Source organism: Lutjanus erythropterus, chromosome 1 (assembly GCF_056507025.1).
Source record: "Lutjanus erythropterus isolate fLutEry1 chromosome 1, fLutEry1.hap2, whole genome shotgun sequence".
Taxonomy (NCBI): domain Eukaryota; kingdom Metazoa; phylum Chordata; class Actinopteri; order Lutjaniformes; family Lutjanidae; genus Lutjanus; species Lutjanus erythropterus.
The window spans coordinates 11,336,126-11,359,092 of NC_139317.1; the positions used below are offsets into that span (position 1 = coordinate 11,336,126).

General features: G+C 39.1%; 1 protein-coding gene across 1 annotated transcript in view; it reads right to left on the minus strand.

Moving 5' to 3' along the window:
* The window catches only part of adamts7 (a disintegrin-like and metallopeptidase (reprolysin type) with thrombospondin type 1 motif, 7), a 141,218-nt gene that overhangs the window by 61,690 nt on the left and 56,561 nt on the right, over positions 1-22,967 (minus strand). Inside the window, exons 9-11 of the mRNA XM_084742036.1 lie at positions 16,512-16,656; positions 3,349-3,441; positions 1,264-1,409 (exon numbers count right to left, since the gene is read on the minus strand). Coding sequence (XP_084598162.1) covers positions 1,264-1,409; positions 3,349-3,441; positions 16,512-16,656 — 384 coding nt within the window. The remainder of the gene's footprint in view (positions 1-1,263; positions 1,410-3,348; positions 3,442-16,511; positions 16,657-22,967) is intronic.

The following is a 22,967-nucleotide window of genomic DNA, read 5'->3' on the forward strand; positions in this document are numbered from 1 at the left end:
TGTCTCATCACAGTTTGGTATGATATTCAGACATTTTTTAATGCGATATGGTTTGGGAATAAAAAAGCGAAGGTGCAGGACAATATCATAAAAGTTGTAGATATATAAACATGTATTTGAGTCATCGTGTGTGTTGCTAAGACAGAACAGAACAGTGATTCTTATAAAGAGCTGCACTGTAAGACTGACACAGTTACTGCCGAGCTAATCGCTCCCAAACGACCGTAACACTAATGTTTCCCTAAGTGGGAAAAATCTCTAAATGCAATTGCTTTTCACACTTTGACAATTCCTGTCATTTTCCTTCATCTCGCACAAACAAGTCTAAAAATAACAGAGAAAACTTTGTTTGTCCAGAGAGAAATAATCGGTAGCAGAGCCTGAAAAAAAAAAGACCTTTTCATGCCAATCAGTACATATATATATATAAATATATATTCTTTCAGTTGGATCATACACACAGCAGATCATGCACTTGCTGGCAAAACTTCTCATATTTGATTTGGCATAGGCTTTTTATGCCGGATGCCCAACCCTCCGTGTTCATCTGGGCTTGGGACCAGCAATTAAGAATGCATCCCCACTCGCTGGACACTCCAGGGTTCAGTGTCTTGCCTGAGGACAAGTCGACATGTAGCCTGTGAAGCGGTTTTGACTGAACCACAAACCTGTGATAAACAGACGACCAGCTCCACCAAGTTTGCACATAAATATATACGAACTGACGTGTAGCTGAACTAGTAACTAATAGCTGAAAAAGACAGTATTTTTATGTACAAGATATACAAAAAATTCTATCCTATATCCATATACACTGTTTCTGTGATACCTATCTGTGATATTTTTGATTGTAATGTCTGCCTTTTCGTTTGTGCTCCACTCTGTAGATTACATAACAGCTTCTACTGTCTGTCGCCGCCAAGCGAGAGGCAGAAATGTGTGAATTCATTTACTGCCCGTTGCTTCTTTCATTATCCGTACATCAATCATTTTCTGTTCGTGTCTTTCACAAAACAGGTGTGTCTCTCCTTTTGTTACACACAGACGACACGACGCATGAGACTGAAAAATGAGAAAAGTTCAGTTAAATGCTCTTATTATTAAAGTATATGTTAGTAGGGGTGAAACTTTGATTATTAACTGTAAATAAGGTGTGTTTTTCTTTTTGCCTTTATTCTTCCCAGATAAAGACTTAATTGTAAAAAAAAAAAAGATTTAAAAATAAGAAAACTCTTGTATTTTTGTCTGAAAAGTCAAACTTACACTGGGTTGTCGCAGTCTCTGTGGGCACTCTGAACTCCGGCTCCACACGTCCTTGAACAGGCCGACCACTCGCTCCAGGACCCCCAGCCTCCATTCACACTCTCTGGCTCATATCCAACCGACACACACTCTCCACTGAAACACCACTGGGGGAAAGAAAACGGCAGAGTTTACATCATTAAATACATGAACAGACACTCTAAGTTCCATCTGCTTGTACTTACTTGACAGAAAAATGAGTGTAGCATTGTCTTCTATAGATTCTGTGGCCCACCCACTGTAAGGTTTGCGTGTAACATATTGTCTGCACTGTGTTTTCTTTGCTGAGAAAATATTGTTCAATTCAATTCGATCAATGTAGAGACATTTTTGCATTAAAATAATAACAGATAACAAGGATAACACCATATGTAGAAACTTGTATTGACTGAGGTAGAACTTGAGTTATGTAATAGAGTTGTGATAATGGCATTGTAAACTTATTGTAAAGAGATACAAAGACTGAAAAACAAGGCTGTAGTGCAAAAGGAGAGCTATGATGGAGCTGCACAAATGGCAATGAGAATGCATTCAGTTTAAGTTCATTTCGTTGTTTTACTGTTATATAAAATGTAGTTTTTCTTCTGCACATTGGCTCAGTTATTTATAAAACCAGGGTTTCTTGCAGGGTCGTATAGTGGTTCATCTCCGACAGCACAATAAGACATGAAAACACCTTAATTCCAATAAAACATTTAGCTTCAGGGGAACGAGAACACACGCTCTCACACACACAACAATTCAATAAACTATTTAATGAGGGTGACTTTGCTATTATTCTGACATTTATTAAATTAGCCCTCAGATGAGAAGCTTCGGGTCAGGATGCGGGTGACTTACTGTACAACCTCTGTTAACAGTTTCCGAGGGGAAACCCACGAATCTGTAAACTAATTGCTTTGTAAGAAAAATACCTTTAAGGTGACATTATTTAGCTGAAATGTGTCACAGCAGCCTCATTTCATCCTGCCACCTTGTTGCTGCAGGGCAGTTCTTGCATGTAGAAAAACTGTGTGTGTTTTGTGTAGTTTTCTGTTCACCAACTTGATTTCAGAATCATTATATATCAGCATTATTTATCTGAATATTACAGAACACTGTCTGGGTAATAACAGAATTATTTAATCCTGTCTTCACACTTTAAAGGTAGACTATGCAGGACTTGTTAGTTGCTGTTTTTAAACACATAATTCAAAGTTTGCTCGTTCTTCCTGGCTCAATGAATGGGAGGGGCGAGAAACAGCAGAGTGTGAATGATTGTGAATGAAGTGAGGGAGCAGCGTTAGTGGGAACAAAACAGTGAATCAGAGAAACAGAGTTATTTTTTGATTGTTTTACAGTGGTTATATTCTAAAGCTCAAATAAATACACCTACACATCTGCAGAGGATTTGGTTAAAGGGGTTTTTAGGTGCGAATGAAATGCATTAATGTTCACGTGGACTCGAGGATGAATGGATTAGATTTCGGTGGTCAAAGGTCACTGTGACGTCACAAAACACGTTTTTGCCGTAACTCAAGAATTCATACGCTAATCATGACAAAATTTCACACAAATGTTTAACAGGATACGAGCAGCGCTGGATAGTAACTACTTACACGTAACTAGTTGTAATTACTAAATAAATTTAATTGTGATCTGTAACAGTGAAAATATGAGCACTTAAGTTACAGTTACTAATTAAAATGTTATATCCAAATATTCTTTTTGGGCTGCCGGGTATGAGTCTAGTATGAGCATAGTATGTCTTTAAAATTGAGCAACATACTCACTACCATCTGAAACATGTTTGTGGGTTGTGGTTGATCAGAGCCATGTTCTGTTGAGGCTCCAAAAGTCTTGGTCCAGCTGTGTTTCCACATGTTGACTCCTATGAGTCACATGCGATTTACAAAAAACAAATAATGCAAACAGGAAAGTAAGAGTCCCACGAACTAAAGCCTTTCCATTTAGAAATCAAAACAGTGATGGTTGTCAAGAAAAAAAAAAACAAACAGAAAAAACTCACGTCTCATATCTTTCACGCTCCTGAAGTGAAAGGCTCACCTTGTCCTCACCACAGCTGGTTCCATCGACGGCCCCGTCCAGTTTTGAGTGGCAGGTTGTTCCCACGGTGCACCACAGAGTGCTGCATACGTTCTAGGAAAGCAGCAGAGATAAATATTATTTCCACAACATGTTTGCATACCAAACATACTGTTTACACGCATTACAATATACAGTACAAGCACAGATGTTGCATGCTAAACTATTAATGCTGTTTTCCCATTTGAATATAGAGTACATAGACACAGTGAGTAGTCTACTGTGTAACCAAAAGATTGTTTTTACATTATTTTCATCTGAAGTGTAGGTTGTTTGGGGTTTGCTTTATAAATCAAAATAATAATGTTTCAGGTTTGTAAGAGGAAATAGTTTATGGACCTGTGCTGTGCAGGTTGGATTTGTCAATACAGGCTTTTCCCTGCAGGTTTCCCAGTGTTTGTCTGACTAAATTTCCTGAATTCAGCAGTTCCACTGGAGTTCGAGCACAAAAGGATGTCATCCATATTGATGGATGGAGCACTCCCAAAGCTGAGTGTTTGTTCTCGCTTTTTCCGATAAGAAGTGTCATCCTTTCAGAATACAGCCGATCAGATAAGGATTACAGGATGGAGCTCTCCAGGATTGTTGACATCCCTATCTTCCAGAAACCATCGCTGTGTGAATGTTACATGAGCTGTGTGCTATCTTTCATCCTGGCATCTTTATCCAGCAGCCATTAGTTCTGTGCACCCGGTTCTACAGTGCAACAGAGATGAAAATCAGCACTTTACAGCAGCAGTTCAACAATTGGACAAATCTGCTTTCTCACTCAGATAGATAAGAAAATCAATACTACTCTCTGATCAGTTTGTGAACTGTGATGCAGCAGCCAGAGGCCAGTAAACTCAGCTTAAACTGCCTCTTTCTGAAGGTAAAAAAAAAATCTGCCTGCCAGCACCTCTACAGCTCACTAATTAACACGTTATATCTCACTGAGAGTGTAAAAGGAAGCTGTACAGACAACAGTCTGGTCTCTATTTGCAACAACACTGAATAAAGAGACTAATAAGAGGATGTTTATTTCCTACAGTGGTCAAATCTGTGAGGACTGATAACAGCAAAAGGTCAAATGTGCTGCTCATAAAGGAGCTCCCTGGCTGACTGCTGCGATTGTCTCGGCTCATTTTTGTTGCTGCTGCTCTGACATTTGTCATGAATGTGTGGAGGACATTTTGCATTTCGGCCAAAAGCGTCACACTGTAGATCAGGGTGATTTTTGAGGTGCGAACGATTTCAGCATTTGAACTTTCAGAATGCAATAATTAACAGTGACCTGTGAGGAATATTTTGCTTCTTTTCTGAGTGATAACGAGGGCTGAGGAGTACTGGACTAACATGTATTTAAAGGGATAATTTGGATTATTTGAAGTGGGGTTGTATGTTCGTATTTGTGCTACTCTGTGACTTTAGGATTTTTGAAAAGTTAGTTCAGATTCACAGAAGTCACACAATAACATAAACTACCCAATCAAGGCAGCTGTAGGCCAGCAACTCCTGTGTTCTGCAAGGTGAATTTACTGATTTCACCAAGGGAATCTGGTTGGTTTGGAGAAAGCGATGTTTGGCTTATAGTATAATGACAGTTTCTGTTGGTGAAGACTGTCTCACAGCAAGTTAAAGTGGAGAAGATATTCTAAATATAGCATACATTTAATGATACTGATTATTTTAGGTGGAAAAAGGTTTAGCTGTTTTACTGCCGTCCACAGAAGTGCACTGCTTACTACTAAATTTAAATTTACTATATTTACTATTACTAAATTACTCTTTGACCAGCTCAGCTCTGTGAATACTGGCCCAGGCAGCCACCAACACACACTCGCCCTCTGTGTAATGAATGAGCAAAATGTTTTACAGCTGATTTTACAGCTGAGTTGCCTGGCAAACTGAGTAATCCTGCTCGGTGCACCAACCCCACTGGGATTAGTTTTTGGAGGCCAGGCGAATGACGGACACCGTATATATAAATCCAAAACTGACATTCCTTGCACTTTCTCAGGAATAGTGTTTTGTTTGTTTGTTTCTTTGTGTTTTTGTTTATATATGACCTGTGAACAACTGCACTTTTTCCAATAAATTTAATTAAGTGGCATTTTTTGCTTCCTGTTGCTAACCCATCTGCTTCCAGCTGGGTACCTGAGGCTGGTGGAGGGTGAAATCATGATAGAAAAAAAAAATCATTTTCTAATAATTATAACTTGTGTCCTCAAAGCTTTTGACAAAGAGCTGCAAATGAGCCAACGATGCAGAAGCAAACTTGGTGCTCCTTGGTCATGTAATGCCTCCTTAAATAGCAAAACTGTCCATTTCATGAATGCACATATATATTAGACAATTAGATGCTAAATTGCATGAAAAATAAAGATTAAAAAAACAATTTGGTTATAATAATCATCCGCTTATATCACATGTGCACTTTTACTTTGGAAAAAAAAAATGTATATAGTAGTCTAAACTACTTTTTCTAAGTAGCTTTAGTTAACCAAACTAGATTTCTCCCTGGGGTAGCTTCCCTGTTGTAAAACTTTTTCCAGTGTGAAGTAATTGGCAGCTTGCACAGTTATGCTTTCAGAGGAGCATCCCCAACACTGGAGATAACCTGAAACTCCTGTCACTGATACCATAAAGATAAAGGTTGGAAAGACACACTGTATTGATTCTCAATGTAGAGATAAACCTCCAAAAGAAATGGAAAGGTCTCAGTGACTGAGCATCAGACTCTGCAGGAATTCTGAAAGACTGCTGCTTCTGAAAAAAAACCCCCCCAAAAAAAAACAGATGTGATGAGCTCACAACCTGGATCTGATGCTCTTGGGTCTTACAGCTGCCTACCTGAACCACCCCATCAGGAGATTTATCAAGACCTGACATCCTCCTCCGGCTGCAACTCATGCAAAAACAAACAAATCAATAGAGAATGTCCCCCAGATCCCCAAACTAGCCGAGTATCGAGCAACTTATGTAATCCGCGTAACCAAGGACACAAAATAATCAGATGCACCACTGAGCCTCTACAGTTTGGAGGAACTGCAGCCCTCTCCAGTGAATTCATCCAGACTACTACGCTACTGTATAAAGCTTCTGTCGATCAATCTCATGGTTAAAACTCTGTGAAACTAATATAAAATAGCAGCACTTGGATAGACAATCCTAAAACACTGCTTTTGTCTTTGGCCTCAAACAGTTTCCAAGTCTGCACTTCCTGGATAGAGACACACATACAACATTTCTGGTCAGCATTCACAAGAAAAATATTATTTCTAGGGTGGCACTGCAGTTTGGAAAGATCAAACTAGACAAGGCAGACACGGCCTTTTAGTATGGATTTTTATCATGCTTTTCTATGATTTTGTGGATTGGAAATCTAAGCGTGAAAAATAAAAAAAACACTCTTAACTTGATCGTGAAGCACTGCAGAATAGAGAATATAAGAATGAGACAGGCTGCTCTGCTCAAATTATTTAAGAGACCAGCCCAGCAGAAAGCCCATGCTTTTCTTCCTGCTGCTGATCATCCATTACATGCAGAGGTCCAGATTCTCCCATCAGGTACCTGTTTTAAGGCAAAGAGGATTAAAATAAATAGACACAAGCGCATTTTGTTCCAGCAGCTATTAGCTTGTTAAACAGACAGGCACGTGCACTTTGCTGTACAAAAACTTTGCTCTAACACATTTTATTTTAGCCTTGACTACGACTCTGTCTTTTTTAACTTTTGTATTTTCCTGTGTATTGTCTATTGCTGCGTTGCTCTTGACCTCAGAAGCAGCTGCCCTCTGGGGATCATTATAAGAATCGAACCTCCACACTCGCAGCTTGGTTGAAAATGGTCAGAAATGATTAACTCTCAATGAGATGAATGAGGCAGAGTTTCGCAACAAACGAAAAGAAGAATCTAATTGACCCTTCTTATGTTCCTAAGCTCCTTTTTTGTTCTGTGCTCCATTAACAGTTAAGCGAGCTTGGTACCTGCAGAACCTCTGTCATATTTCTCCTTTCCTGGACTTGGATGCGCTACATGCTAGTCTCATCTATGTTGAAAATAAAACCAAATATTAAAGATGGTTAGACCTGTGAAAGTGGCTTATAGTCACATATAGCCTTAACTGTAGTTCAACTTGTGTTTTGCTGACATTAGGTATCAGATGTAACTTCCTAGCTAATCAATGATATAGATTAGCTTAGTTAATTAAACCTGTTATTGAAGAGCAGAGCAAAAAGGGGCGGGACCTAGGAAATGTTAATCAAGTGTAAAAGTAACTATTTGTAAAAGTTCAGTGTGTATGATTGTAATATTCATAAGTATGAATATCTTTAACCCAAACCATGATCTTTCTCTTAAACCTAACTAAGTTTTCTGTTCCCTAAACCTATTCAGATTTTAACCACAACGGCGTCACTTAATAAAACATAATTACTTTGTACAGCGTCTTATGTCTACTGTGTTTTAGCTTGTGTTTGGCCTCATTACCTCCTGAGTATCCTGTTCCTGCTACGTCTGTCAAAGCACTTTGTAGACTTTGTTTTTAAAGGTGCTTTATTATAGTTATTATAACATGTAGAACGGTTTCATCTAGGATTCTTTTCTAGGATGAACCTCCTCAGACTCTGACATGTTGAACTGAAATATTTCTACAGTGGCCCAGATTGAACAAACCAAACACTGGCTCTAGATTCAGCCTTTCAGCTATATACACAGACTGTGTATATTTGTGTCGTTTGTGTATATGGTTGTATTATATGTATTGAGTTTTGTATGTATGTCAATTAACTGTAACCTCTTCTTTTTCAAAGGACTGATGGATATGCACCATTTGCTCTGTACGAGATCATATTTTTATAGGTCTACAACACCTTCTTCTGTATTTGTCTGTGTTCTGTTTATAGATGTAAATTGCTGTATTTACTGGAGGATCTGCACTATGATTTATGCTTGAGATTATACTCAATTTAGATCTGATATTTAATATATATATCTAATCTACATCTTTCAAACTCTAATATTAAACTCTGGTTGAGACTCATAAGGTATTTTAGATCTATGCTCTATCAGGACATAGAGGCAAGGTTCTCCTTTAAAAAATGAGTTCCCTGTCTGATTTGTGTTTTGTTATTCTGTGCGTGTGCCAGCTGCTGTAATAGGATGCATTATGGTTATTTAAGGATGGCGATTCTGTATAGATGAATAGCGGTCTGAAGACGTCATGCTCATAAATTGTTTGAGCTCTTCTGGTGTGCAGACTTTTTCCTTTTCTGTTTAGATATTTTGTGATCCAGCTCCGAACCCACTGGGTTCAGAGATGTGTGTGTCTTTTTCGCATTGTTTTTCATTTATTGCCGCCACCGAAGGTTCTGCTACTCACTTGAAAAAGGGGGGTGAGATGAGGTGTTTGCAATTTGCAAGCTCGCCGCTGGATGACACTAAATCAAACTTACTGGTCCTTTAATGAGGAAGAGTTTTTGCAACAAAGGAAAAGTGGAATCCAGCTGAATATGAAAGTAAATTCTTAAATGGAAAGGGTTCTTCCTGCATTCTAGAGGCGTTCCACTTTTCCACTATAGCACCCTTTGCGCCTTTTATGCACACTTATATCTAAAACAGCATTTTATGAGGGAGGAAATACATTCAGCTCAGCTCGGTGAGGCCTCAGGGAAACCCGCCACACATTTCGGTGAGAAACTCTGAATGTCAACATAACCATGTCTGTTTACAGGAAAACTTGTTTGACTTTGTGGATTTTCAAAACAGCCGCCTGATGATGTTGTAAATCTGTAAGCATCCCACTGTTTTTCTCTCCTCGGGGTCCTTGTAAAACCTGTGCATGTTGTCTTTATAGGGACACTACGTTGGTGGTGGAAAAATGCACGTGTGTGGTCTCCGTCTGTCCAGTCCTCTGCCACTCTTGTTTCTCTGGCCTGCTGTACTTCATTGTATATCTGCTCCCAGCCACAATACACAGCAGTCTAACAAACACACAGCTTTGAGAGGATTTAATCTAATTTGCTATGTACTCACTTAAACTCACATAGCTCAGAAAAGACTCTCCTGGAAGAGTCCTTTTAAAAATAAACTTTTCTGCATCAGTTCTTTCCTTCAGACAAGTCTATGAGATTCTTCGGCAGTGAGCTTTGATATCGACACTGGTTTATGTCTTGCTAATCATTCGCTTGTTAATCTTCAAACAAAAAACAAAAAACACAACAGTCGCTATAATTGCCTCATGTCATGCACGACCCATGTTACACACTTCCAGCTACACGTTAGGATTTGCTTTTTGCAGAGAGTTTAAATCCAGCTCATGTCATGAGTGGAGGATTGATGAAGAGAGGAGGCGTCCTGCGCTAAAAAGAGATGGCAGTTTATCTGGCCTGTGGAGATGCTCACAGATACAATCTATCAAGAAAATGAAACCAGTGGGCTGCTAGAAAAACACGCGAGGGTCTTAAGGCTTAAGTATACTCCATCAGGTCTGTTTATCAGATGGTCGAATAGCTTCAGAGAACCACCTCCCTACATTCAAGCGTTGGATTAAGGCAGGGGTCTGCAACCTGTGGCTCTGCAGCCGCATGTGGCTCATTTGTCCGTCTCCAGTGGCTCCCTGTAGCCTGTAACTTTCATTTATCACTCTGTTGTATGGCTTAAGTGTTTTGTATATTGTAAAAGTGTGAAGCCTGTACACTGAATGAAAAAAGTGGTTCAATATTTCATCAACTAAAATGTGTGCCAGACTACGTTGACAGCTCAGTACCTTGGCTAGATAGAAAAAAACTCAAAAGTTACTTGTGGCTCCAGACATGCAGACTGCAGACCTCTGGATTAGGGCGTCCGTGTCTGGCCATTTCTATAACTTTAAAAATCTGACATTCTCATCCACTGAATGGCCAGCTGTGCTAAGAGAAGACAGAAGCCAGGGTTTGAACTTTTCTCTTGAGCTCTTTTTGTCATCATTGTGACATCATCATTTTTCACGTCAACAGCCGAGTGCAACAATATGAATGCTTTCCAGGAGAGACATCTGAGAATGCGGCCTGTTAACTCCATAGTAATAGTGTCAGACAAAATGCTGTACGAACTGGTTCTTTTCAAACATAATCCAGCCATTAAAGTTTTTACGTATTACGTTATTGCAGCCTTATGTGGCTCAAAAGCGCAGACTCCTCCGTGGTAAAAAGCTCCTCATCCTTTTAGCAGACTTTACAGGAAGTGGCACCAGGATTTGGTCCACGTTGCAGCCACGATTTGTATTTTTCAATCTCCCAGCAAGTTACCATCAGTCGTCACTCGCTGTTCCATTGAACGGCACACAACAGAAAAGACTGACAGATCTCTCTCGGCGAAGCCACACGCAGATTCAGAGTGGCAGCTGAGGCTCGAGCCGAGTCATTCATTTTGTGAAAATGGCACAATTATGCTCTCTGACAAAATTTACCGGTTTGCAGATGAGTCAGATCACAATCTTTTCCCCCAAGGTCCGGAGAAATGAGAGTTGATTGATTTTTCCTGAAACCTCCTTTTCTCCTCAACCATACTGCATTTTTCCAGTGGTGGCTTTTCCATCTCACTTTCATAACAATTTCATAAGTGCTGAGATGTGAACTGTAATTGCTATCTTTATCTAACAGCACTGATGACAGAATATGATTCTTACAACACTCACGAGGTGCCACAAACTTTCTACAACTTATAAAATAGTTTAGTTTATTCAACAAATGAGCAGATACAATAGTAAAAGCAGTACCAGCATATATAATACTGTCAGCGGTAACAGGATAAAATCCAAGACTTATTTCCATCTTGGTCCCTGATGTTCCATCAAACTGTCAATCACCACATTAAGATGGAGTCAGTCAAACAACGTCCATGACAGGAGACGCACAAACACATCATGTCACATCAAACTGTGTTGTTATAGTTAAACCCAAGTAACACAGGTGAAATCTATTATAATTTTAAATGTTTAAATGGTGCTGATCTATTAAAATGCAGCTAAATAAAATTAAGCAGCAGTATAACGGAGTCATTTTTGGGGCTATGTATTCTTTCCTTTAGGGAAGCAGAATATTTGTTTCACAGTTTGAGCATGTTTTTTTTAGAGGCCTAGGCTAACCAAAGTGCATCCAATAACAGGTATTAATACATTAAAAGTATTATTAACAGCTTAGTTGTTTAAGAGAGGGGGGAAAAAAATGAATAATCAGAAGATACTCAAGGTGTATTATTGATATCGGACATGAAAAAGTGGTACCGAGCTGTCCATAAGCTCAGGGTTGCAGCTTCTTGTGTTTTCTGCTAAAGCAGAACGAAGCCCCTGTTTTATGAGGACTTCCTTTCCTCAGCAGAGTGATCCGGACTGCTAAAAGCTAGCTGCCAGCTAAGTTAAGAGCCAAGCAAAAAGCAAACAACTCCGCCCCTTAGTACAGTTCAGAGCCAACAAGCTGGCAGAGGTAACACTAGGGGCTCATCTGGGATTAACACAGCTGAGAAGTTGGTGGAGGCAACACTTTTGTTATTCTGATTTGTCAAGGAAAGCAGCAGAGGTCATACCTTCTCTTACTTCAGCGTTGTATTTTACTATTATTCTGCATTTGTGAGTGTGGCCTCAATCTTTTTTTTTTTTACTGGTACCTGTAGGGATGCATCCTCAGCAACTCCTGTGGTATTTTAATGCAAACTACAATTCCCCTCCATCCCTCCAGTCTGTCAGGGTTAATAAAAAGAGCACAGGTTAAATGAGGTGAGCCTCATTGCTGAGATTGTGAGACGAGATCATTAGTGATAGACCTGCCTCTTAATTTTGAAGGGTCACATTCAGCTGTTAAGGTGTCATCTGAATTAACATTATTATGAATTATTATGGCAGAATAGCACAGTTTGCACTAATGTCAACTCAACAACTGCAGTGCAACAAGATTAAAACTACAGTATATATTAGAGAGAAGCAACAAGCTCTATGGATCTGTTAGTCCCAGCCTGGATTTAAAACCTCACGTACGAACACTGGAATCATCACTGAGGCTTGAACCTTGGAAACTTAATTCACTGTTGAACAGGTGTGGTGCAGCGGTAGAAGAAATATTCGCATCATTTACTAAAAGTAGCTATACTGTGCTGTGAAAATACTCCACTACAAATTAATTCATTGCTTCATTCAAAACTGTACTTAAATAAAAGTATGTTAATATTATCAGCAGAATTTAAAGGACCAGTGCGCAGGATTTAGTGGCATCAAGAGGTGAGTGTACAGACTGCAAACAGCTCTCCTCGCCCACGCCTTACAAGAAGTAGGAGAAACTCTCGACAAACTCAAAAGGCTGTTCTGGGCAACTGTAGAAACTCGGAATGATCCTGGTGACTAATTTCACTGTCGATTAAATGCAAAATTAAATTTCAACTAGTCGACTAGTCTAACAGTAAGAAAACACTCAGACAGCAATTAAAACTGAGCACAATTTATTAACTGATAATGTTAAACACTGTCCAAAATACTGTGTGTATTAAGAGCCATTTGATGCCATTTATCACAGTCTACAATCGCCAAATCGTATTTTAAATGCAGCTGTGTCACTTGCGCTGTGCAATACGAACACTGCACATTACAAAACATGACAGCAACTCACTAAATGCTTCACCTTTTCAGACCAAAAAGGTAAGTAAAGGTAAAGGTAAATGACCCGGAGCTGAGGTTAGCTGCCAGCTGCTACACAGTGTGGCTAACGTTAGCAGCGCTAAAAGCAGCAGCTGCTCTTCTTGCAGGTTAATGTCCGTGTCTGTGATGAATGCGGTCACATGTTGCTCCAGTTGAGTGGTTATATATCATTTTATTCTGACTCAGTCTACAGTCAACATTATTTCCACTTCCTAGATTATAACACCGCCGAATGGTGCCGGTTTTACGAGCTGTCATCTGTCTAGCTGCTGATAAAAACATCTGGGGTTGCCCAGGTGAGAGGTGCTGTCGTCTGATGGGGCCGCAGCCCCGACTTGTGGTGGGGGGCTGCATAACATCTTAGAGGCAACAGTTAATTGGCATTGTGCACGAATAAAATATTGCTAAATAGTTTAACCGACTAATATTTCTGGTGCTGACTAGCGAGGGTGGCGACGTTTAATCATGTAGTTGATTAATCGCGTGCATCCCTAGTAGAAACATGGCAGTGTAACATAGCAACCTTCATAGAAGAGGACCCACCTCCTCTGAAGATATAAACAGCTCATTTTAAGGTAACAAAAATGTGATGATTCTCTGAACCTTCAAATTCAAAGTTAAAACATATTAACCCTCTGTAGTACAGTGGTGTCTCCAAGCAACAAAGCTATTTTTGGCCTTTTACACTCATACAATACATCCTCAATTTTGAGGATGAATAAAAAAGAAATAGGTGCCCAAGGAAACTAATGTTTTAATATGACATGGGACTTTCTGGAGGTCATGTCGAAGCCATTTTTTTGTGACCGTCCTCAGCTCCATCACCTCTTGCCACAAAAATGGTCTTGAAACATCTCTTTCTGCCATTTTAGAATCTGGAAACACCACAACATTACAGTCTCCCACCATGACATTTTTTTGGCATTGTGTTTTTAAGTTTATATACTCTACAGGCAATATAAGACAGGATGTAAAATGCAGTGATAACTATTTTATTTTATTTTAACTCACACTTAGCACCTCTATTAGTTGATACAGCTGTGTAGGAGAGAGGCAAAAGTACTAAAGTATTTCCGCACACTTTCTAACTTGCAATACAATATTTCTGTGTGATGTTTCGGTACTAGACCTTCATCAGGTTTGACAGTTTGTGTCACTGAGAGGCCAACTTAAATAGGGAGTGCATTCTCACTACATTTATATAGTAATTTAAAGCAGCATAATTTAATAAATAGAACTCCATATCATAGATACAACAAAGCAAGATATTCATCATTCAAGTCTCAAAAGACTCCACACCCTCCATTTGGACAGCAGGGAATAAAATTCTTTGCACGTCTTCGCTGAAATATTCATTGCAACTCTGACCGAGTACTGAAGAAACAAGAAAATCCCTGGGGGCTTACGCATCCAGAAGGCTCCAACAACAGAGAAACCTGATGAGACGATGGGGACAGATTTTAAACAAGTGGTCTCTGGATTTGATGTTAGTCATTATCGATCAAGTGTCTACCAAAGCGCAGTTAAAGCTGAGCTTGAAAAACAAGAGGATAGTCTCAGAGAAAAGTTTGGGTCCTCCTTCACAACAGAGAGAAGACGCTCAGCATTAAACTGAAGAAGTGCAAGCTTGACACCAAAGACTACCAGAGAAACAAGATTTGGAAATCAAAGGAACAAGCGTCTACATCCCAGACACCTGCAAACACGCAACTGTGCACAGGTGCACAAAAGACCAGACACAGAATATGACAGACGCACAATTCTAAAGAAAAGGTTGAAATAAATGGGAGTCACTTCATTTGTGGGACCGTGAACTTTAAATTGTGAACTTGAACTTGAAATTGTGAGCATGAACTAATACATTTTAAGCTCTTCTGAGGTGTGAACTTGCGCAACACTGCTCCTGTAAAGCACTCAGAACTGCCTTGTGCATGAATGGTGCGAGATAAATAAACTTTTTCATAACTCAATAACTGCTTGCTTCTTCAGGGTACGATTCGTTCAAACACAGTTCGTCTTGTGTCTTATCAAAATGTTTTGACTATAGTGATTTGATTTTTGTAGTTTTTCAAGTGGAACACAACTGAGCAGCATTTTGGTTTTATAAGGGTGTAATTTCCACTGCGGATGTGGGAAGGAATGTTCCCCTAACTTTGATTGTTTCAGGTTGATTTTCTTACTAAACTTTCTCTAAACTTTCAACAACAGCAAAGTCTGGAAGACAGAAGATTTTAGCAGATAAATATATGGATGCACTCATGAGTCATCTTCAGTTATTACTGTGTGCTCAGTGTAATAAGTTTAAAGAGCAGCGCTGAGTGCTCTGAGACCTTTTCTCCTCTGGGTTTCGCCTCTGAGATTACAAACACGCTGCCCTCCTTCATCTGTGAAGGTTACTGGTGCTGTACGCAGCAAATGATTGCGCATAGGTGTATCACAAAAACAATAAAGGTTTAAAGGTAGAATTTCGATTTTGAATGAATGTTTTACGATAATTAGATGGTAAAGTTTGCAGCAGCACACTGTACTGAAGAAATAACAGGATCAGGGAACAATGAAGGAGGTTGTGAGGACACAGAGGAACATTATGTCACTGAAGAAGCAAAAAGAAATTGTTGCAAGGATAAGTACAAATACTTATTACTGTACTTTTCTCCTCTACTTTTACTCCCTACGTTTTAATATCTGTAATTTCTTACAATTTTAAATCAGGCTTGTGACTTCAGTGTTAATGCATTTAAAGGGATTTTTTTTATTTTGCGTCATAGTGTGCAGCCCACCATCCAGATTTCAAGCTGAGTGGATGTGACAAAAACAAATAGAAAATATAATTTGTTGGTGTATCCATCGGTGTATATCACGCACAACAGCTGTAACGAAAACAAAGTAAAAGACATAGAGATTTAATAAGATAAAAGAGGTGCAACAAGATGTAACAAAAAGATGTAACATGACCAAGAAGAAGATGAAGATGCAAGAAGACAAAAAAGACGCAGCATGATGAAAAAATTACATAAAAGGCGTAACAAGACGAAAAAGATGTAAAAAGGTGAAAAAGACTAAAGATGAAAAAGGCGCAACAAAACTAAAACTTACGTTACAAGACGAAAAATGACATAAAAGACAAAACAAAAAGAAAAAGTTGCAACAAGATCAAAAATTATGTAGAAGATGAAACTAGATGAAAAAGACGTATCAAAACAAAAAACTACTTAATGTGATGAAAATGTAAAAAGAGAAAAATGACAGACCACAACCAAAAATTATGTGAAAGATGAAAAAGAGGGAAAACTGTGGACACTGTTCTTTGCTTGAGTAAATATTTCTATTTCTAGAGTCTTTTTTTCTCTTTCTATGTCTACATATTTCTGTGTACTTTTGCTACAGAGAATGAAGGACAATCAAATTCTTTCCATACAGCCGTACATGGCCTTGGAAGGATTTGTTTTGAGGTATTTGTGGTTAAAAAGAGTCTTACGTCCATGTCATCGCAGAGCAGGGACCCCGATCCATACTGCAACCGACACTGATGGGCAGCGCTGTACAGAACCCCAGGAAGCACCGAGTTCAGAGACAGCTTCTCCTTCACGGGGGGATCATCAAGGCACCAGCCCCAGCCGCGACTGTGAAGGGTGGGAGGAGGGACGCACGGTTAAGAAAGGATAAAAAAGACATACACACACACACTCACACACACGCACACACACACACACTCACACACACACACACACACACACACACACACACACACACACACACACACACACACACACATCTCAGTGCCAAATAGCATGGGTGCTGGGAAAAAAATCAAGCAGAGTTGAAACAGAAAGATCTGCACACCGAGTGGCTCCTGTTAAAAGGATTTTCTCTTTATTGAGCACAAGGCACTTCCTGAGCCTCAGTAGTCTGAGGAAGAGCCATGGACCTATCTGTTTCAACTCTGTTAAAAAAATAAAATAAAATAAAATAAAAAATAGAGTTTCTTTTCAAATGTAATGCACTTGACATTTCCAGCAGAGGCAACAGGGTTTGCATGGAATAAATAAAGAACTAAAGGCAACAAGAATCTTCATCAACAGAAAATCTGAGAAACACTAACCACTTTCCTTCAGTGACTAGAAAATTATTGTTTTGTGCCACAATAAAAAAAAAAAAAACAATAATCCAAATGAATGCAGAAATCCTTCAACTAAATTTCCTTAAACTCAGCTCAGTGCTGCATAGTCCCTCACAAAAAATCAACTGAGATCTCACAGCAGAAGTGTTGAGTTTAAAGGTACCCTGTAGAGTTAGCATTGCTATGGAGCAGCGTTTTTATGAGTGGGTCCCCTGAGTGTGAACAGAACCTTTATTTACGAGATTTTCTAGGGCAGTGGTTGTCAAACTGGGGCCTGGGGAACAACAGGGGACCTTGAGTGTGTTGTAGGAGGCCTGGCAGCAGAGAGAGGAGTAGAATATTTTGGGCTCTGTTAGATTATCTATAGGGCACGGTGTAAAGGCATTTAGGGCATTTCCAACTCCACTTTGCTGTCTAAATGGTGCAGAATCTGGTTGCAAATTGTTGTATTTAGTCTCTTAATTAATCATAGGTATGGTTTGGGCGTAACATGAATGAAACCGTTCAATGGGAGTATCATCTCCCATTCCCTTTAAAACAGCCAGCTGTTCCTGCCTCTGGCGCCGTGCTATTAAAATGACAGATTCAGCTGATTTGAGAAGCAAAAAGAGATGCTGGAACGAGCCACCTGTTGTGATGCACACACTGCGATTAACCTGCGAGTCAGACGGCCACGACATAAAAAAATAACATTTTGATTAACAGCAGATGGGCTGCAGATGAGTGAAACAGGATGGAGCGTCTCCCCCTGTCCCTACCTGTGTGTGTGTGTGTGTGTGTGTGTGTGTGTGTGTGTGTGCGTGTGTGTGTGTGTGTGTGTGTGTGTGTGCTTTACACACGATCCGAGGCACAGAAGAATGACGGCTGTGACATTACAGCGCACATGGAAACATTATTCATTCAGTTTCAGTTCCACGTGTGCAGTGATGTTAGTGCTGACTTGTGGATTAACCGCAGTGTCCTAGAAGCAGAGTGTGTGCTGCGCTGTGATCCTGCCTATGTAGTCTCCTCTTACTGTTGAATAACGCGACCTTTAAACAGCAGGAAAATACTGCACCGCTGACTTCAGACCAGGTTTTTGTTGGACAATGGTGCAGTGACTCTCTGCACCTCATTTTAAGACTGACACACACACACGGGCGCATAGAGGGGTGCAAGACCATTTGTTATCTGCACAACATAGGCGCTAGTCAGAAAATAGCAATGACAGCTGTGCAGTGGGCCTGAACTTTTATCACACACAAGGTAAGAAATTGATCATAGTTTGATCATTGATTGACTATGACAACTCTTTCATCTTTAAACCTAAAAATAAAAACAATACTTAAGTAATTTTTACTTAGGGGATTCTCTCAGACAAATCCTGTCGTACTGGAGGTCAAAGGTCTAATGTACACACACAGAAACTGATGAGCCAAATTTATTTTAGGCAACAAATAATGTAAAATGTAAACAATTCATGCAGCCAGCCGACAAGAAGCTAATAAGCTAATATCCACACAAACTCCACTGTCTGTCTAAATGTGGATCAATGACTACAGGCTATAACTTTGAACTTGTTCTGGCATTCATTAAAGTGACCGGCTTGATGGGGATGCTCTGATTAAAGGTCAGAATGTAAAACGTCGGGAAGTAATAATTAATATAATATTATTCAGAACTGGCCAGCAACCGGTGGGTTTTTCTTTATTTATGTCTTATACTCACAGAGGCTTTTTTATTGTTTTATGTTGTAAATACCTAAATTTAAATTGGTCCTATAGCTCTTTTTATATAAGACTATCTGATTATCAAACACAGGCTTGCATTCTTTGTTTTGTTTTGTTTTTTGTTGTAAGAACGATTCTCAATACCTTCTCTCTTCCCCACAGCTTTCTTTTCTCTTTATTAGGTTCCCCATTAACTGCAGCCTTTTCATCTGCAATTCTTCAACTTGACAATCAACAAGCAAAGAAACAAGGTCTGAGTGTCTTTAATTAAATGTTTACCGTGCCTGAAAATGTTTCATCATATGGATTTTTCCGGGAAGATTAATTAATTACTGTTACAGCAGGGTTTCACTGAGAGAGCTGTCAGCTGCTGAATGAGATATATTGACAAGGATAAGTGGGTTTTCACATTTCCTTTCAGACGTTTGTGTTCATTAAACTTGATTTGAACTTCACCATTAATGAACTGTGAAATCACTACAGGCTGTAATTAAACTTTTCTCTGTTCTGTTGTTGTTCCTCGTTCTTCTGTTCTGTTCTGTAAAATTAGCTGTGGTGTCGTGTTTGTGCCTTGTTCATATTTTGTGTGTCTCTGGTTTATTTTATTACATCACTTAATCTCCTCTCTTTTCTCAGGAACATGTGAATGGGCTCTGGGTGAAACTGAATGGCTGGGCAAAATATATCTTAACAATTTATCATCAAGAAATGTTTCACTCAGGGGCAATAATTATGGATAATTAATGACCTATTTTTAATAAAGACTGAGAAAAAATGTTGCATTCAACCACTTTATTTTTAATTTAACCAAATTACTTTGGATTTACCTACTTAAAGCGATAGTTCACCCAAAAATGAAATTTCACTCAATATCTACAGTTCACAAAACACTCCCTGAGCTTCAGTGGAAAACAGCGTTGTATCCAAATCCAGTATAATTGAAGTGAATGGTGACCAGTTTTAAAATGTAAAAAAATAACAAAAAAAAAAACAAAAACACAAAATGTCTCCATACTGCTCGTGTGGTGAAATCCAAGTGTCTGTAAGCCGCGAATTAAAATTTGACCCAAAAAGACGCCATTTACATCATGTGTAGAAGCGGGTACAAAGGATTTCGCCCAAGCGGCGCGACACGAGATATACGAGATCTCGCGATCTCACGATACCTTCACGTCTGTGTTTACAAGCTACCTGGAAGCGACTTAGAGAATGGAGAGAGATCCGCTCAGAAATAGTGACTTGTTATGCGCACAGCTGACTTTGCAAACTTTCAACAAAGAAGAAAATGTCCGAGGACTTCGACATAGAAGAGGAACATAATTTCTTTGCTGCAGCCGCGCTGCTTGGGCGAGAGCCTGTGTACCCGCTTCAGGCGTGTGCAGCAGTACGGAGACATTTTGTGTTTCTTTTGTTTTCTTTTTGTATGTTTTAAAACTGGTCACCGTTCACTTCAACTGTACTGGATTTGGCTGCAACGCTGTTTTCCGCTGAAGCTCCGGGAGCGTTTTCTGAACTGGAGATCTTCACCCATCTTCACATCAGCACAGGGGTGAGTAGATATTGAGTGAAATTTCATTTCTGGGTGAACTATTGCTTTAATTTAACTATTTATGCATGCAGCTTGTAGCATTATCATTATAAAAGGGTGTGAAAGGCTGTTAATGAGCCAGAATGTATTCAATATGGGCTCTCATGGCAGTTTGCATTTAAAGCATTTAAGTGAAACTACTGAACAATTTTCTTACTGCTACTGACATTGATTAAGTTTCTATTGCCAACACATGCTACTGATTTATGTCTCGTGTTCTATAGCAATGCCACTATTAGTGCTGCAGGATATTTTAACTGATAATAGTTTTACTGACAGTAAAAAACATGGATGCTTGTTCTACATTAGCGTTGAGGGGAAACAAATTAGTGTTGAGATTATCAAAATTTTAAACAACCTCCAGAGGCTGAAATACAGCAAAAGGTCATTGCTAAATTATTACTTAAGTGTCTCATTATAGCTTTCCATTACCACAGCCAATTACACTAAAATCTGTCAGTCATAGTAATTGTGAAAGCAGCACTAATTTAGGTGCTTCGTACAGCATTAGGAGAACTCAATGAATAGGAATCGAGTTATCTAAAACTTGCAGAGTGCATGTTTTGCATGGATAGGATTGTTTGGATAAGGAATAATAAGAACAGTTATTTAAATATGTACCTCGGGGCGCAAAGATGAGATAACGAGTAAAATGGTGGCTGGAAGATTTGCTTCACTCACCGGCCAAAAAACATTAGAGGTGATCTAAAATTTAAACATTCACTTGACACTGGAACTACACTGTAAACTGTGTACAGACAGAGATGAAAATGTAGCAGATAATCAGGTCTTTACAACATACATACCACAAGCAAACATACAGATTTACAACCTATCAATGTGAGAATGACAAAACCAAACAGCATAACAATACAGATAGATTCATTAAAAACAGATGAGACTTCGAACGCACTGATCTGCTGGCATTAAACCCCTCACAACGTTAAATAATTGTTTTGTCATCTTGAACAAAGACAGATTAATCATTTGATTCTTTGGGACTGACACTAGAAAATTACCGGCACCCATAATGAGAGCTTTGATTCTGATGAGTCTGTGGTCATTAAACCAATGTGAGCTTTGTGATTTGAATTTTATTTGCTTTTATGACCTTGCGGGAGCAAACTGGTATAAGGCTGCGTTGCCAAAGCTCAATGTAAATACATTTATAAGGGCAGAGGCCTGTGTCATTGTAATATTTTATTAACTTTTACACGGCTTTGTTGAATACTCAGGTCTGATTAGTCATTCTATGGTTTGTTATTTCTGAATAGGAGACTGCTGCAATGTATAATAGACCGCTGCTATGAACACAGTTCTGATCATAGATTATAGAGAATTAATGCAAGCAATAAAGTCATTTTTTAATCAATGAAATCATTTTTAAATCAATATTTTGTGCTGAGTTTCTTTGAACTTCCTACAGTTAGTGGGTCCCTATGCAGAATAAACTCTGACAGGGTGACGCAGGATCCCGACCTGTCCTGTGATGATCTGTCACAATGAAAAAGGTGAAAAAAAGAATACTGGAGATCGCATGTTGAATGCTCATTGAATACGAAGTGAGCTTTAGAGGTTTTACTGAGGTTTTCATTGCGGGAAAAGGGATCAAATTAATCTGGATGAAGCTCACAGGCTCTGGAGGAGCCAGCACTAAGTTTTGGCCAACTGCACTTTTCACTTGTAAGGGAAAAAAAAAAAAGCCCAAGCGTACTGCGGATAGACCTGAAGGTAGAATCAGTAGGATCTGTCTGAGCTATCTGTAAACACACCAGAAAGCTAGTTGATTGTTGAGTCTGATTCACATGACGTCAAAAATACTGACGTTTTGGGTTAATAAAGTGTCCCGAGCACAAAAAAATAATAAGAAAATAAGGAAATAAGGAAACACAATACAACCATCACCACACACTTCTGGTGGGTCTTAGGTGATGACTGAAAGGGATTATGTTTATATGAGTTTATACATCGTTTGTTTTAGGAAAATGTTGCGTATTATACCTTTAAGTGTGCAGATGTTATGAACATACAAGTAAATCAATCGATATAAGCTTGTAATAATGGCAGAATCTCTAATTATGGAAGGAAATACTGGAAGACAGAGGGTTCTATGTAGGGCACACTGGCAATTACATATCTATGGCCATTCTGGATTTTTGTTGGAAGGACCCAAAACTTTAAGTTTTACATTATCGCATGTATAAAAATAATGTAAAACTTCAAGTTTTACAGTATCTCATGCACGCTGGACACAGGTTGCAATGCTAGTAGCAGCAACAGTAGCAGAAGAACAATTTAAACAACATGTATGTACGGCATCGAGTGAATAAAGGTACAGTTTAACATAAAAGATAGAATTCATTACCAATGAAAACAGCCCTGACCCCTTTCAAAATAAAAGCCTGATAACAATTGAACAACAAGATTTAAATTTAGATGCTAATTTAATGTGTGGCCAAATGATGGTGTTGCTCCTGCATTCCCATCGCAGGCTTTACACTGTAATGACTGAACACC